Raw genomic sequence first — 17192 nt, forward strand, 5'->3', positions numbered from 1 at the left:
ACCAGAAGGCAGAGCAAAGAGAATTCCCAGAGGGGGAACCACAATCTGAACATGGTTATATGGAAACGAGTGAATTAGAGAAGTGGGGAGGAGAGTTTAGAAATAAATTACAGGGTCACCTGGGTGGCTCACTGGGTTGAGCATCCGACTCCTGTTTTGGCTCAGGTCATGCTCCCAGGCTTGTGGGATCGAGTCCCGCATCAGACTCTGTGCCGAGCATGGAGCCTGCCTGGGATTCTCTCTCTCTCCCCCTCTCTGCCCCTCCTCTGTCTCAAAATACGTAAACAAGCTTTAATTTAAAAAAAGAAAAAAAAGAAACTACAGTCACGAGTAAAAATGCTGAAAGTTTCCAGTGACAAATGACATCGCCTTCTCTTCACTGTATACATAACTATGTACACCCATTTACATAGACTAATAGGTGAGAAGAGCCAGAGTTAATCAATACTATTGATAAAATAATTGACACAGGAATAGCACAAGGGAATAGCAACCTGACCAGGAGAAGCACCAACCAGCAGAAAGGTAATTTAATTCAATTTCCACATACTCTTTGAGTAAATTAAGTATCAGCCAATTGAGCATTCATGAGAAACACGATATCCAGCTCCAAAAGCCATACTAAGGGAATCCCTCTTCGGGAGGCAGGTGCTGAGCCTGGCCAGCTCAGTCAGAGGAGTATGAGGACTCTTGATCTCGGGGGTTGTGAGTTCCAGCCCCATGTCCAGTGTAGGGATTACTTGAAAATAAATTTTTTTTAAAAAAGAATCTCTTTTTATAGTAATACATACATACATACATATATATATGTACATATACATACATATTATATACATATACATACATATATATATACGTATATACATATACGTATGTATATACGTATGTATATATGTATATATATATCTATATATATACATATATATCTATATATATATACATATATTTATCTATATATATATAGAAACAGTAATACAGATAATAGACATATAACTTTAAATTGATACTTACAATCACTCTTTTAATCCAGTTTTTAAAAGCAGCTGTGGGAGAGCCCATACTAGCTAATGCAAAACTTGTAGCACTGGAAATTGAGTTATCTGTTTCTAGAAAAACAGGCTGTGAATACGGAGTTTTTACCAATTAACATACACTCTACAAAGTACAAGTTGGGTGATTATCAGGTGACTTGTTTCACAGAAATTTCTAAAAGTCAGCAGCAGAGTTACATTAGGATGCATAATTGGAGGGGCCCCCCGGGTGGCCCAGTCGGTTCAGCATCCGATTTCAGCTCAGGTCATGATCTCACACTTTGTGGGTTCAGGCCCCACGTCGGGCTCTGTGCTGACGGCTAGGAGCCTGGAGCCTGCTTCCGATTCTGTGTCTCCCTCGCTCTCTTCCCCTTCCCTGCTCATGCTCGGTCTCTCTCTTCTCTCAAAAATAAATAAATGTTAAAAAATAAATCTGAAAAAGATGGCCATGGAAGTCCATAAATCTCTGAAACTCAATAATACTTACTGCTACAAAGTGAGGAAAAAAATACAAAGCGGCATAGACTGCCATAAGAAATTTCCTGGACAGAATGCTCTGGGTTAAACATTAGACACTGCAAATATACCAAGTAATTTAGTTTTTACTCTCCCACCATCCCTTACCATTGAGAGCTTTGCCCCCACCTAGCAGGTGGGCTGAAATAAACCTTGTTCCAACAAACCAAACATCCAAACTATGTAATCATGGGATGACATCTGAGCTTGATGTGGCTGGCTGCTTATAAAGGAGTCTTTCACAATGATAAACGGGAATTTTCATTGTTGACTAAGCCAGACACTTGCATACTTCCTGCTGAAATCAACCAAATGCAAATAAACAGCCCTATCTCTAACAACAAAAAAAAAAAACAAAAAAAAACACTCCTATCCACTCATTGCAAAGTACACTGAAATCTGTTCCTTTGTATAAAAGGATAAGACTATCATATTAGCCTGTTACCTACCTACTAGACAGAGACCTTGAAAGTTGTTTTTTCAGTACCGCGATACAGGTAAGCCACGTTACGTGTAGGTTCTCACCCGCGTCTTAACCAGCACTGCACTCGAGAAGGCAGGGTGATGCTTCAGGTTCAGTCTGGGGCCAGGGACTTAGCAGAACCAAAAGACCCATGGGTCCAAGCACAAATCCCTAGCTTCACTAGCAATGGCATTCTTCCCATTCTATTCCACCAGCAAAAGTCCAAGGATTTATTGCTACTCTACACAACTCTGGATCTTTGAAACAAAGTTTTTACAAGTAGCGCATGTAAAAGTAAAATGGGAACAGTAAACACAGAAAATTTGTTCTAAATTAAAGCGAAATAAAATTTTAAATTAGACCTACACCGATGAAGCTTCAAGATCATAACCAAAAATCAATGTTATGATCACAGATGATGTTACATGCCTGTTTCTTAGTACCGATTCCTCTGGATTTCACTTCTATTATTCTTCTAACGTATCACCCTCCTGGCTTTTCTTTTAGGGACTTAAATAGTGTGTGGGAAAAAGCTGAAACATCGATCTGTATAGTGAGTGGAAAAAATCTGAAAGATCGATCTGGATGGTTGCTGCACTGGTCGAGGATGTTAGGCTACCTTCAGTACTAAATACAAAAGCCACACTCCAAATCAGGAATATTCTCCAAAACCTTTACTTTCACGATGTTGCTTCAAATTTTGTTGCTTTTTTCAAAAATTCTGACTGGAAGTGCCAGTGCCATCACAGCACTGCACTCTTATTTACAACGAAGAACTCCCTGAAATGAGAGATCCTGGCACACGGCACCAGCATAGGTCGCTGCCAGTCACTCGCGCAGCTCTCTCCCACATACCGCCTGCTCCGTGGAGGGGGTGTGACAGCCCAAGCACTTGGTCTTCCCAGGCTTCCCAGGAAGCCTCCCACGAAGCCCTGGATTCAAGGGCATTTTGAAACTCAAGTCAACCTCAATCCAGCTCCGCCATCTTGGTTATGCAACTGAAATATGCAAGTGGGAAGAACTGGGTTCATAATTAGAAATGGACAGAAAGGAGACAGGACTTTCAATAAGTGGTTAGTAGTCTTCACCAATGTTGTGGTTTGTTGGGTTTTTTTTAAGTTTTCTTTCAATCAATCTGACCCAAACTCTTCAACCCTCACGTTATAATTTTGGCTCTCCCTTTTTGGTAACCAGCTGTGATGGAGAAGAGCTAGTCACCATATTCTTTGTAGGTACTGAAGCCAATTATTGACTAGGTCTGAGTAAATCGTTTTATCCCCTCGGAGTAACAACCTCTGGTATTGTTTCAATTTTTTTATCCTTTCTGGTGTAGCTTAGCTCTTCAGACTCTTTCTAGAATCTTCCTACAACATTACCTTGTTGTACTTTATGATTGGCACCTGGTAAACGTCTTTTTATGTCCATATGGCTGGAATCTAGCCCACTGTCTGGCTCTTGATAAATAGTCTTGAGAGAATGTGAAATCGTGCATGAGCAGTAATCAATAAATGGCTGGGCATGATTCATTTGTCTACCTTGGCTATCTTTGGCTATTTATTTGGTCGTCGTTTCCCTATGATTCCTGCCTTATGGAAATCATCATGCTTTCATCCTGAATAGTCCCTTTGACCTTTCCAGACAACTCCATAAGCTCCTCTTGGTAAGTGTACAACTGAAAGCTCGGCACGCTTTGGCAGAACTTGAAAATCTCATCCTGTATGTGTCTGAGTCCCATGCGGTGTAAGAACAAGAAGTTTTTCTCTGTTCAATAGGTCTTGCTGTTTACTGGGGACTTACATGAAATGTCTTATTGAGAATAGTTTGATACCTCATCCAAATGGTATTTTTAAACATACACACTTGGTTAGGAATTTATTTTATGAGATACTTTTTCTGTTTTCCTCTCAAAAGGTTGATAATTATTTTGTAAATGTTCATTATATTCTTGTGCTTGCTTACAATAGCTTATTACTAGAAATTTTAAAATGATACATGTTCTAATTCACATGTCTTATGCTTTCACATTCAATTTCCTAAAGTCATGTCTAAATGCCAGCTGAAGAAGGGTGCCTGGGTAGTCGGTTAAGCGTCGACTCTTCGTTTCAGCTCAGGTCATGATCTCAGGGTTCATGGGATGGAGCCCCACGCCGGGCTCTGTGCTGACAGTGAGGAGCCTGCTTGGGGTTCTCTCTCCCCCTCTCTTTGCCCCTCCCCCAACTGCATGAGCATTCTCTCTCTCTTTCTCTCTCTCCCCCTCTCAAAATAAATACATAAACTTAAAAAAAATTAAATACCAGATAGACAGAATACAAAATACTTGGAACAAATGTCATGATTCATGCTAACAGACCAACTAACCAACTAATAGACCAACCTTTCAGCTTTTGATCAGAGCGGATTAGGGTTATTAACAGACAGTTTTCATTAGACCAATATTTTCCAGATTGACATAAACACATGTCTCTCTTGTTCAAACACACACAGCTCAATACTGAGAAAAAGGTAACAGAAGAAAGTGTGAAAGAAAAATGAAATATAGCCAGTTGTGCTTTAATAGAAAACTGTGTCTTCATAGAGCCTTGGCAAGGTCATAGTCACCATGACCATGATGGGAACTAGCTATCCTTGGAAAAAAATGCCTCTTACTTAGCAGTTGCCTCAGAGAAGTGGGGGAAGGGGGAAAATAAAAGACTGGGGAGGGGCTTCAATTACTGTGGAAAGAACTCACTGAAGTGGGCTTTATCTTCTTTGATTCCTCATTAAATCAGCAAACCTGTCTACCATAATCTGGAAATCTTTCCCTAAGTTAAAGAAATATTTAGGACTTTAACTATTTAGTCATTCCCCCTTTGAACCCAGAATTCCCAGGCTAACGATTAGTGAGTTAAACCACAGAGCCCCATGCCTTCCCCACAGTATGGTTAATAATTACACCCAATTTAATGTCTAGAATCCCATTTCCAACCAAGAGCCTTTAAGTAGCAAATTTCATAGTATGTTTCATTAGAGAGTATGCATTAATGATTAAACTGAGATATGAAGCTTTAAAGGTTATATTCAAAACCTTAAAGACGTACACCAGAGTAGCTGACCTGAAGGGCAGACAACCCCCATTATTGCAAACTTGTCAGAGGAGCTAAAGCTTTGATGTTCCAGAAAACTCTCTCCCTACCTCTCCTCCTCTCCAAGGTGCTTCTGCAAGGGTTCCTCCCCACTAGGAAGACACAAGGTTTACTCAAATTCTGCATAATTGAACAATCTAAAGATGAGGGACACATACTCAGGAGGATTCAACCTGACGGCTTATCCAACAAGGAGGCTCCCATCTCTCTGGAAAGGCATTCACTGGGATCTTCTCTCGGATTTGAATCTGCAGATTTCTTTTTAAGGCACCACCTCTCAGAACTACAGACGGCACACTCATTCCTGGATAGATCATATAGAATGAGGCGAGCGTGACCTCTGCCTGTCACTGCACATGTTCTGGCACCTCCACTAGCAGATGAGAAAGAACAGATAAAAGAAGAAGAAAACCAAACCGATCCTTGATTTTTTAAAAAACATAAATGTGAGGAAGGGGGTAAAAATGATCTTTTCTGAGGACTCTGAGAACACACATGAGCAGTATTCAAGAAAATAAAATAAAGCTCCAAGTTCTTCTGTATTAGGCATCGATAGAAACTTTCACTGGGGGTTGAGAAGAGCCCACAGAGGGAGAATCCCACAGAGGAAGCCAACAAGGAAGGTCAAAGGCCAGAGCCTGAACTGGAACATGAGACCAAGGTACCTTTAAGAATGAGGAAGTTTGGGGATGCCTGGGTGGTTCAGTCGGTTACCCCTGGGTGGTTCAGTTCGGCTCAAGTCATGATCTCACGGTTCGGGGGTTCGAGCCCTGTGTCTGGCTCTGTGCTGACCGCTCAGAGCCTGGAGCCTGCTTCCTTCAGATTCTGTGTCTCCCTCTCTCTCTGCCCCTCCCCCACTCATGCTCTTTCTCTGTCTCTCAAAAATAAATTTAAAAACGTTCAAAAAGTTAAAAAAAAAAAAAAAGGACAAGGAAGTCTGATATTCAGTGCAAAAACTGTTTAGCCCACCAAACAAGGGACCCCCCCCCCACCAACCAGGGAAATGTACAAGTTCTTCAACAAAGATCACTGTCTACGGAGTTAAAGTCAACCACAGCAAGCAAGAGAAGCTAAAGAGTGTCCAGTCCATGAGGACAGGGGCCCTGCAGCTTGGCTCGTGTGCTTGGAGCACACTGCCTGACACACAGCGGGCACACAATCAACCCTGGCTACTTGAATAACGTTCATTTACTACGGCTCCAAATTATGCTCCAGAGACAATAAATGTGTCTTAGGACACAAACAAAGGTTTACTACCTGCAACTAACTTTATCCCTGAAACAAAATCGAAATAGATGGTGACTGGTAAGACCTTTTAGTCATTAGCAACATCCCACTCACGTGCGAAGTGAGGCACGCAGGAGGCACGCAGGAGGCACGAGAGCCTCCCTTAACTGTTGATAAGGAGTATGCGGGACTGTAGGGAATTACAACCATTACCAGCCCATTTCTGCTGGGTTCAGTGCAGAACCCGCAGACCTCCCGGAGACTCACAACCGAATGCGCAGCTCTGACACAGACACACAGCCGAGCCTAAGCAGCTAGAACACGAACCCACCTGCAGTCCCACGAAACTGCATTCATTGACTTGGTGCAGCAAGGGGCGGCCCTTGGAGAAAGCGCAGGGAGGCTGAGACGGGGGGAGGGGGAGCATCTTAGGTAAGGTTTGGGTCCTCCCCGGAGGAGTCCGAGGAGGTGTCTCGGGGAAGCAGATTCAGTTCTGGATGGATCGCGGTCTGGAGGTGAGATGAGAAGCGGAGAATAACGCGGGGTGGTGATGAGGTGAAGGCGGTTCAGCGATTCGAGATCCCCAGGAAAATACGGGCACCACAAAGCAGGTCTGGAAGGTCAGCGGTAAAAGGGCGGGAATCACTGAAAGAGGGGTCCTTTTGGCATCTTACGGCTGGCGCACAGCACAACTGTGGGAGAAGCCACATCGTGCACTCACTTTGCGGCTGGCTTGCCGTGGGTCCGCTCTCTTGTATCCCGGATTGACTTCCACTCTTTCAGTGGGAGACACGCTGTGCCTCTTACACGGACAGGAGCATTAACTAATCTCCCTTAATCAAGTTGTAGGAAGAGACGTTCTCAAAACCTTAAGAGAAGCAGGTGGAAAAGAAACGACCCTGACCCATAACCCTAAACCTAGCACCTGCAACTCGACAGTCCTCCCAGCAAACCTCTAGCCCAGCACCCGGGCCCTGGGTAACAATGGTGGGTTTGCTCCCCAGTCCTCTCCCCTGGACCCCAAATCCCCCAAAAGAAAGAGCAGGGAAGTCTTCACTTCTGCCTGGACACCCCCCCCCAACCGGCCCCAGCATAGCACCTGTGTTCTGTAGCCATTTGTCTGCTAGTCCCCTCCTATATAACGTACACCAAGGCCTCCCAAACAGTAACACAGAGTGACATTAAGAATGTCACAATCTGGGGTGCCTGGGTGGCGCAGTCGGTTAAGCGTCCGACTTCAGCCAGGTCACGATCTCGCGGTCCGTGAGTTCGAGCCCCACGTCAGGCTCTGGGCTGATGGCAAAGAGCCTGGAGCCTGTTTCCGATTCTGTGTCTCCCTCTCTCTCTGCCTCTCCCCCGTTCATGCTCTGTCTCTCTCTGTCCCAAAAATAAATAAACATTGAAAAAAAAATTAAAAAAAAAAGAATGTCACAATCTAAAGGATGCCACTACATGGGTGAAATACAGCACAGGATGACTGAAACGATCTACAACACTACGTCAAAGAAGGAAGCTTCCACTTGAAGGGCTCACGAATGGCTTTGTCACAACAGGATGGAGTCAAAAGCACTTTAACAGCTCGACACGCGACACGAACAGGACTGAATCCCTAACAAATGAAATCGCTTATCAGGCAGTACTAGAGATGTTTGTATATCCGTCTTTTCGGTAAGACTGTTGTTCCTCAGGGTGAAGGGTTACGCAGGTCTTCTTGAGTTTTGCACCCCACCCCACCCCCCAGCGCTCTGCCCACCATGCTGCTCGGTATCGGCATCCAGTCCCGTGAAAGCAAAGCAGTTATTGGAAAAGTAAGAAAAAGCTCATTCGGGTAAAGCAAAAAGGCAAGAGCACAGTGCAGGCTGGTAAGGAAGAGACAAAAGGTGTCCCGGATGCAGACCAGAGGCTGCTAGCACTGGAGGACAGAGGACTCCTCTGCTTAGGTGACAGAGGAAAGAGAGACACTGGTGAGTTGACTTGGACACTGGTGAGTTGAACGTGGACACATCACAAGAGATCTGTACCTGGGCTGAGAGGAGGGGAGAAGGAAGCAAGGAGAAGATGGGGAATGTAAATAAGAGATACGCTACCAAGGTCCTCAGTGGCTGAGGACTGGGGGCAAGAGTACAAGCAGAGTCCAGGAGCTTTCGTTACCCGGATGTTAGTAAAAACAAGACCTGCATGTAGGGAGGCATTAGAAGTCTGTTCTGAGCCCACAGTGCTATCTCACCTTGGAGCAGGTGTAAACCACCACACAGCCACCTTGTCATTTTCTAATTCCTATCTCCTTTTTCTTCTTCCCCTTTCTTCCTGTTTCACCCCCACTTCCTCCTACTGCCCTAAGTGTTGGCTGAATAAGACCATGGACTTCTTCAGCGTTAGCAGAAGAGGTCCATTAGAGTTCTGCCTCTCTCCGTCCCAGTGATATGACCACCAAGAACAGGCCTGGCTGTCCTGTCAGTGTCTCTTCAAAGATGAGCCTCGTGGAACAGAAAAGCAATGACAGAAACCACAAAAGGACTTCCAATGTCAAGGTGACCTGTACCTTCTTGTTACCGTGACCTGCGGTCAGCAAGTGCAGACCATGGTGTCTGAATTCTGAACTATCTAAAGAGCACCCAGGTCATATCATGGACGTGGGTGAGGACGCTCTGGGAGAAGGGAAGCAGTGCCACCAACTCCCAGCGCCCGCTGCCTGGGCTTCCTGCCACGTGTGCAAATGGAACCACGGTGGCTAGGACACAGTGCTACACATCCAACTGAACTACAAGGGTCTTCCTAGAGTACCACGTACTGGGAATTCCTAGAACCAATATGTTTTAAGCAATTGTGATAACTGAATCATGTGCATTAGTGTCATGGCCTTTATTACGTACCCAACCCAGACAACTCTAACAGTATGACATGACCTCAGACTTGAGGGAAATGCCCCCAATTCCGATAAGCAATTTGACTCACCCTTCATACTGGGACATCTTTGAATGAGCATTGAAACGTCTCCCCTTTGAAACTGTTCGCTACCCTCCGGTACTAGGTATTCATATTCTGGACCGACTTCAAGGATTCTGTGAACCCCTCCCTGTGGTTGGGAATAAGATAGGCTATCTTCCTCCAAAGAACAGGGGTCACCAATAGACTTTAACATAGTGTGCAAGCTTTTCTCCAAAGACATGAATGTTGAATGGAATCACCCCCTTAGAGCAAGAAAACAGCATCTACAATTTTTGTGAAAGGCCAGTGTCTATTGATAGTCTGTTGTCAAATTCTGAACATAGATCATCCTCTAACTTTCCCACTTGTTGAATTCTAAAAGTTTGACTGTATATTGGCTGTGGAAAAGAGAGAGGTACTTCCCCACAGTAGGAACTACACACGTAATAGTTAGGCTCTCAGAACAACTCACAAGAGCTTACGTGTTACCTCAAAACAACAGTCAGAACACTGTAGAACCAACTGTTGAAGCGATACCTTTACAGGAAAGTACATTCACGGTTCCCTTTGGGGGGGGGCCAGGAACAGAAAACGCTCCCTTTCTGGCAATGAAAGTAGGGACTCCCCTTGCTCAAAGCAGGCGTTGAGGGTGGTCATGGTGTGGACTTTGGGGAGGAAGGTCTCTGTGTTGAAGATGAGGCTGGGAATGCATAGTACAGTGAATGAAGACATACTCATCCAGACCAGGACGGTGGGCGGGGGAGGACACAAGTGGGGCAGAGGGCCCAGGGGAACAAGTGGAAGGGGAGGACTTGGGTAGTCCACGAGCACAGACACGCTGTTTCTTGCCACCTCTCCCAACTCCTCTGCAAACCCAAATTTCTGCTCCTTCTTCCTCTTTATCCCCTCTGGAAGTCTTTGTGGGTTATTAGCACAGCAGGGTCCATGCAGCAAGAAGAAAGAAGCGGAGGGAGTCACCAGTTAGAAACAGAATGAAAGAGACACAGTCTCCTGGCTGAAGGGAAGGGGTGAGTTTCTCACAGGGAAGATGTGCATTGCTAGATCAGAGTCTGGTCTGTGTGGCTGGGGCACAGACCTTGCTAAAGAGAAAACAGCAGCCACTGCTCCAAAGTGCAAGAACAATTAGAAGTTAAGTTAATGAGAATCCTGGTGAATGCTTCCCTTATTAAGGACAATCGTTTTTTAAAAAGTATATTAGAAAGATTCATTGCACACCTGTTGCACTTTGCCAGGCACAACATCTTCATCGGAGACCCAGAATCCAGAGCAAATAGATGCTCGTTTTTAAAGAACTCACACATCTCACATTCTAGCCCAGAAATTCAGCCTCGGTCACCAATTTCAAGCAAGGCAGCCTACTTTGAACAGTCGTGGATCCTTCAAACAAAATTACACCCAGAACCAACTCACTAATGCACTTTGTATTTGCTACAGATACTAAACTCTAGTGGTCATTCATTAGCTAGAACATAAGCAAAACCTGAAAAATGTACACCTTTGTCTATAAACGATTAGAACGTCATCCAAATTCTAAGACCCAGAAATATGGCACCAGTTATTAACTTGAACCTTCAAAATGTGATTTAGGTTACCTCTGTGTTAACAACTTCCATAGGTCTTTTCTTGGTTTCTCCTATGTCCAAGTAACTGGGGGAGAAAAAGAAAAACAATAAGGGTTTCTTTTATTGCTTTTGAGTCAGTTATATAATTTTCTTACTAAAAATTATTAAAAAGCAAAGCAAGCCATAGGAAATACTTACGCCTAAAGCAAAAAATCAGTGGCTACTAATTAAAAGCAATTGTGGTGGTAGGAACTGCTTTCAGTATCAACAACCAGAGCAGATATATGTCCTCTGGTCTCAACTTCAATGAAACTGAAGGCTTGGAAATACATACTTCTTAGGGGGGACATTTTCCCCCAACAATATTTGGCCCCTGACTATATATGTGGTGTTTCTAATTCTTATGTCAATTTTGACATAAAGAGTGGTTTGCCTGTGATGGTGCTTAATGGTTCCATTAAACACAGCCTTCAGGTCAAGACAAAGAAAGTACTGCATAGCACAGCATTAGACCATCTGTGAAAGGCTGGGGAATCTTCTTCCCTTTGAAAGCACCTTCATGATACAGAAATGCTCAGCCATGTGGGATGGTTTAGTCATTGGTTCAGCTAAAATGCACATCGCTGGACTAGTTAACCTCTGGAGACCCCTATTACTCCATTGCTACTTGCTATAGATATTAACTAGTGATCATTCTACACACTGTATACTTTGGTCAATGTCAAGCCCTAAGTCCACCACTGTGATCTGGTCCCCACTGTGATTCATACAGAGCAGGTGCTAAATAAATGTTTCAGTATAAAGAAGTATAAATCTAGCATTTAATTTATAACCATAAATACAAAGACAGATACCTCAATTACTGTAATCGCTGAGTTGCAAAAAAAAAGTTTATATTAGGATTAATTATAGCTGTGTTTTATTATTTTGCTTCCATTTTGGGATAGGATGCTTCAGTTAATCAATACCACTGAAAATTACATTTTTCTTACATGAATAGTGTTTACACAGGACAGTGCAGAACTCCCTTTGCTTAGCAATAAAATGGCTCTTTTGCAAATCGGCAGGGAGGGACTGCTTTCTGACATAATAGCAAAACATGTTAACTGTCATGTGAAGAAAAGTGATCCTGGATCCACAAGATTAATGAAGCAGAGTCAACTTCCAAAACGCATAGGAAAACTTTGGGGAAAATAACTACCTTTACAATCCTGTGCTATACAATAAAAGTTTAATAACTACCTCGAGTTTAATCATGGTTTCAACAGTATTAGGAAAAATCTGAGTAAAAGAAATTCAAGAAGGAAGATGATCATTTTCATTTGAGTACTATTTTTCCACCAATGCTAAATTCTCCAAAATCATTTGGGGTCTAAATGACACAAATTACCCTCAATATCTTCTGGCCTGTCTTTTGTTCTGCCAGTTGCCCCAACCGTTAGGTAAACTTGCAACTGCTAAGCTTCAAATATATTCATTACTTAAATCTTCTTGGCTTCTAATCATGATAACCATAGATACTACTCCTTTAACTGAAATGAATCCACTATTCATCCGTCAGCATGGAAAACTAGCAAGGGAAACTGTCATGACAAACTCAGTTTTTTTGTATGTCAACTAAAAGCAAAAACAACCATGTAGATCTCTTACCTATACATAATGACTCTGAAGTGACCTTTCTATTTGGTTTGGAACTGGACCTCTTTTTATCTTTTGAGCGGGCAGGGCCAAGTAAACCAAAAAAACAGGGAGTTACAAAAGTGAGTCTGCAACTTTGAGCTGTTAATAGATTCTGAAATATACTTCCATTCCCATGACATTGCTTTTTACAGGAATTATTTAATAAAAGAAAAATCAACAAAGTACGTGATGGAAGGAACTGGACGTACACATGGTTTGCATTTTCTACGACATTTTGGTGTTCACAAAGCACATTGACGTCCACACCATTCGCTTTTCTAACAACCCTGGGAGGTAGGAACGGTTTACGCTCCTCGTCCGCATCAGGAAGAGGCACCAGCTGAGTCCTGTGGCTCAAGGATACACAGCTAATGATCAGCTCAGTCTCAGGTCTGATTTTGAGACTCAAGATCTAAATGTCTTGCACATCGTTTCACTTAGTTCTTTTCTATGAAGTTAGACAAACGGTGCTAAAGGAGTAAAGGAGCTTTCCAAGAAGGGAAAACTAAATCCAAATGTATCCCTCACCTCGCATAAAAGGAATGTCCAGCAGAAGAAAAGGCAGAACATTCAGAACTCAGTTTAAGCAAATTTAGGAAAAGAAAAATGGTATTTGACGACACTAGTGATATTTGGGAAAATATTTCTATACAGTTAAAACCAGAATTCACAAGCACACACTTTACGCTGAAGATAGTTTTTGCTATCCTGAGGCCCAAGCTCAATTTCAATTAAAATATATTAAAAGCTATGAAATATAAAGTTTCCACACAATCCAGGAATCCCACTCCTAGGTATATAAACAAGAAAAGTGGAAACTTGCACACGATTGTTGCTGGCAGCATCATTTCATAATAGCCCAAATATCTATCATCTGATTAATGGAGAAACAAAATGTGGCACAGCCATACCATGGGATATTCTTCAACAATAAAAAGAATGAAGTTCTGATACCCACTACAATATGCATGAGTCTGGGAAACATTCAGGCCAAGTGAAAGAAGCCAGGAACACAAAGGGCCACATATTGTGTGATTCCATTGATATGAAATATCCAGAACAGACAAATCCATAGAGGGCAGAGCATAGATTAGCAGATGCCAGACGGATGGGGTTTTGGGCTGCTGGTGGGGGGGTCGGAACTGACGGCCAAGAAAGAATTCTTGAAGATGTCTTTGGTGCAAAAAGGTGATTTTATTAAAGCACAGGGAGAGGACCTGTGGGCAGGAAGGGCTGCACTGGGGTTGTGACGGGTAACCGATTATTATATGCCCTCAGGTTGGGAGGGGGTTAGGGATAGAGTAAGTCTCTAAGATATTTTGGACGCAAGGTTTCCAGAACTTTGAGGGTCCAGCTGTTGTTAGGAAAATGCCATTTACTACTGTTTAGTAAAACCTCAAGTCATGAGGCCCTTCAGATGTATATGAGGGGCCATAAGCCTGAAGTATGATTGTCAGCATATATTTTATGGCAGAGCTGAGATAAAGGATGTTTCCAAAGGAATTTTTATATGTTAAAGTAGACTTACAGGATCCTGGGGGGTTGGGGGGGGGTCAGGATACTGTTAAGCCAAGATTCCCTTTTGCCCCCAGCAAAGTGTCATCATCCAGGCAGCTGAGCTCCTAGAAGGAGGTTACTCTGTTAGTTTCAAGGACTTGTCAATGGGCTGTAGGCAGTAAGGGAATTTAATTTCTCATTTGCCTTAGTTTCCTCCACCACCAAGGCAAACACTTAAACCCCTTTCCTTTGTTCTTGAATAGCCAGGAGTGTCTGAGGAATATCACCCATATTCCACCTGGGGGTGGGGGAGGAAGGGGCAGGACTCTTAGTCTGTACTTTGCCCTCAGCTTGCCCGAAGTTCCCTCATCAAGAGGATGGGGAGAAAGGGAAATTGGGATGGGGTTTCATTTTGGACTGATGGAAATGTTTTAATATTAGCCTGTAGTGATATTGCAAAACTCCATGAACCTAACAGAAACGATTAAAATAGGTGAACTTTATGCTATGTGAACTATATTTCAATTAACACAGTAAAAACAAAACAAAACAAAAAACTATGCACTGTTAAAAATCTACCTGCCCTGCAATACCCACCCCCACCAGGAATAATCTCCCTCAACTGTGAACTTGCACAGGACTTTATTTTTTTTTCTAAGCGCAGTTACTCCTGTGTGCATGTAGTGTCTCTCCTGTTAGATCGTAAACTCTTAAAGGCAAGCAGTCACATGTCGCTTATCATCGTTCTCTTCACAGACCTAAGCAGTTTGCTCACTCACTGAACACCTACTATGAGCGACCTCTCTGCTAGGACCTGGGAATAAGCACCAACATTGACCCCCGTGCTTGAAGGTTTTAGCCCTCAAGTACCACTAGAGACAGACCCGTAGACAAACACAGTAAGCCAATAAGCTTTTCCAAACATAAGGCTAATAGCATAAACGTGCAGGCTGTGCGGGCTGGAGAGGGTCACAACCGTGGGGGCGTGGTCAGCTCTACTCGGAATGCAAGTCTGGAAGAATTTAAACAGTAGGGGGGTGAAATGCAGAAAACCATTTTCTCCTCTGGTGACACAATATCCAATACTTCTAAATAATCTTTAAGAAATCTTTAAACTCAAAAGGGCAGGTTCCAAGAAAAAGGAAAAAAGAGGAAAGGATAAACAGAACGGAAAGTGCTAAATTACCAGTCTGGTCACTGAATACTTTTCTAAGATTCCTGTTCCTCCTGCTGCCCAAGAGAAATTCCTTCTCCAGTCACACTTTCAACCCCCCACCCCACCTGCAGCAGGGGCTCCGCGCAGTCACAGCCCCTGGACACGCCGAGGGTGGGCGAGGCGGGGCTCACTGCTTCCCCCAAGCCAACCCCTCACTTTCATGCAACGTACAGTGGTGGGCGGCGGTGGGGACAGACAGACTCACTTGAGTTTCTTGAAGGCTTCCTGGCCTCCGGCCACGTAGTTGCCCCCGCTCTGGATCTGGTCTAGCTTCCGGATGCGGTGCCCGGTGCGCGGGGTGTAGATGTTCCTGACGGCTCCAAAGGGCGCCTGAACGCCGCCCGTCACCTCCTTCAGAAAGACGTCGAAGCTGGACACCTTCTTCTCATGGATGACGACGCGGCGGCCGGCGAAGAAGGGGTCCCCGTTGCGGTACACCAGCACGCTCTTCACGACCGGCTGGGACAGGTGGCTGGACCTGGCGCCGGTGCCGCTCATCTTCCCCGCGGGACGCCGCCCGGCTGGCTCCTCGGGGGAGGCGCCTCTGCTGCCCCGCGGCCTCAAAGCACGCACCCCGTGGGGGGTCGCTTCCTGAAACCTACGCGAAACAGACAAGCCCGCAGTTAAAAAAAAAAAAAAAAAAAAAAAGGAGCAGCTGCAGGGCGCCTGGCGTGCACCCAGCCCAGACCCTGCGGGCTGCGGACTCGCGGGCCAAGTCCAGGTATTTCACCAAAGTCTGGGCAGCCAATCAGCGCTCGCCGTGCACGCACCACACCTGCTTCGCAGGCCACCGGCCGAGCCCAGGTGCAGCCGCCCCCGGACAGAAGCGCGCGAGGGGCTTTACGCAGGCAAGCGGAGGGGGCGCCGGACGGAGAGGTGGGCACGCGCGCTCACACGCACACACGGATTAGAAAGATGCCCAAGCTCCATTTCTAATATCATATTCGTGTTACTCTTTCCAAAAGGCTTTTCTCGCCTTGCTTCCTCACGTCTGTCTCCTGCTTGCTCCCCCAAATGAAAGCAATTAAGTTCTGTCTGGAATTGCCCAGATTCTTATTTGCTGAAAAGTAATAGCCTAACGTGCACTGAGAGAGAGAGAGAGAGAGAGAGAGAGAGAGAGAGAGAGAGAGAGAGAGAGAGGGAGAGGGAGGGAGGGAGGGAGGGAGGGAGAGAGAGAGAGAGAGAGAGAGAGAAAAGACTTGAGGGCTATGGGGGGAGGCTCGAGCTTCCGGGACCCCTAGCCCCCTCCCGCGACCCTCCGCGCCGCCGCCGGCTAAGGTCCCGTGGGCACCGTTTGAACACTGCTGGCAGCAGCGCGCAACCGAGTCCCAGGACGGGAGGCGGTGGGTGGGGTGGGGCCGCCCGCCGCTGGGGTACCTGGCGACACTGGAGGGCCGGCTGGGGGAGGAGCGGCTCGAGCGGGCCCGGCGGGGGCGCAGCGCGGCGGCTCCGCCGGCACAGCGCTCAACTCCGCGGTGGCGCGGCACTCCCGCGGGTCCTCCGCTGCCGTTGTCTCTGCGGGCCTCCCTCGCCCCGGGGGGGATGGACGTGTTACTTCTCGCCGTTTCCATAGCAACTGCAGCCACGCGCGGCGCCGAGTCCGCGAACGAGCCCATGCGCGCGGCCGAGCCCCTTGGGCTTTGCCCGCAGGCTCCGGGGAGAGAGTGGAGAAGTGAGGGTTGGGGGCGGGGGTGGAGGGAAAGTCTGGGTTATCGGGCGGTCATTCTCCGAATGGACGCCTACTGTGTGCCAGGCGCTATGCTGGAAGCTGGCGACACGGCGGTAAAGAGGACAGCCTGAGATGTTTTGCGCGCCTACCACCGCCTAACTTTAGAAGGCTAAATGGCTAAACAGCTGTGTGTGCCCCAGACCCCACATCCTTGCATCAGTGCCTGGGTGCGACAGGGGAGGGGAGCTTTAAGAATTCTA

At 45.5% G+C, this 17192-nt stretch overlaps 1 protein-coding gene across 3 annotated transcripts in view; it reads right to left on the reverse strand.

Annotated features, from left to right (window-relative positions):
• The window catches only part of DCDC2 (doublecortin domain containing 2), a 168174-nt gene extending 151378 nt beyond the window's left edge, over positions 1-16796 (reverse strand). The window contains exons 1-3 of one of the 3 annotated variants that reach the window (XM_027040411.2): positions 16641-16795; positions 15469-15861; positions 10901-10955 (exon numbers count right to left, since the gene is read on the reverse strand). In XM_027040411.2, coding sequence (XP_026896212.1) covers positions 10901-10955; positions 15469-15761 — 348 coding nt within the window. In that variant the 5' untranslated portion in view covers positions 15762-15861; positions 16641-16795. Of the gene's footprint in view, positions 1-10900; positions 10956-15468; positions 15862-16038; positions 16386-16640 lie in introns of those variants that run through there. The other 2 variants (XM_053223208.1, XM_053223207.1) reach the window with 2 other exon arrangements.
• Positions 16797-17192: the final 396 nt, after the last annotated feature.

The sequence above is a fragment of the Acinonyx jubatus genome, chromosome B2, assembly GCF_027475565.1.
Source record: "Acinonyx jubatus isolate Ajub_Pintada_27869175 chromosome B2, VMU_Ajub_asm_v1.0, whole genome shotgun sequence".
Taxonomy (NCBI): domain Eukaryota; kingdom Metazoa; phylum Chordata; class Mammalia; order Carnivora; family Felidae; genus Acinonyx; species Acinonyx jubatus.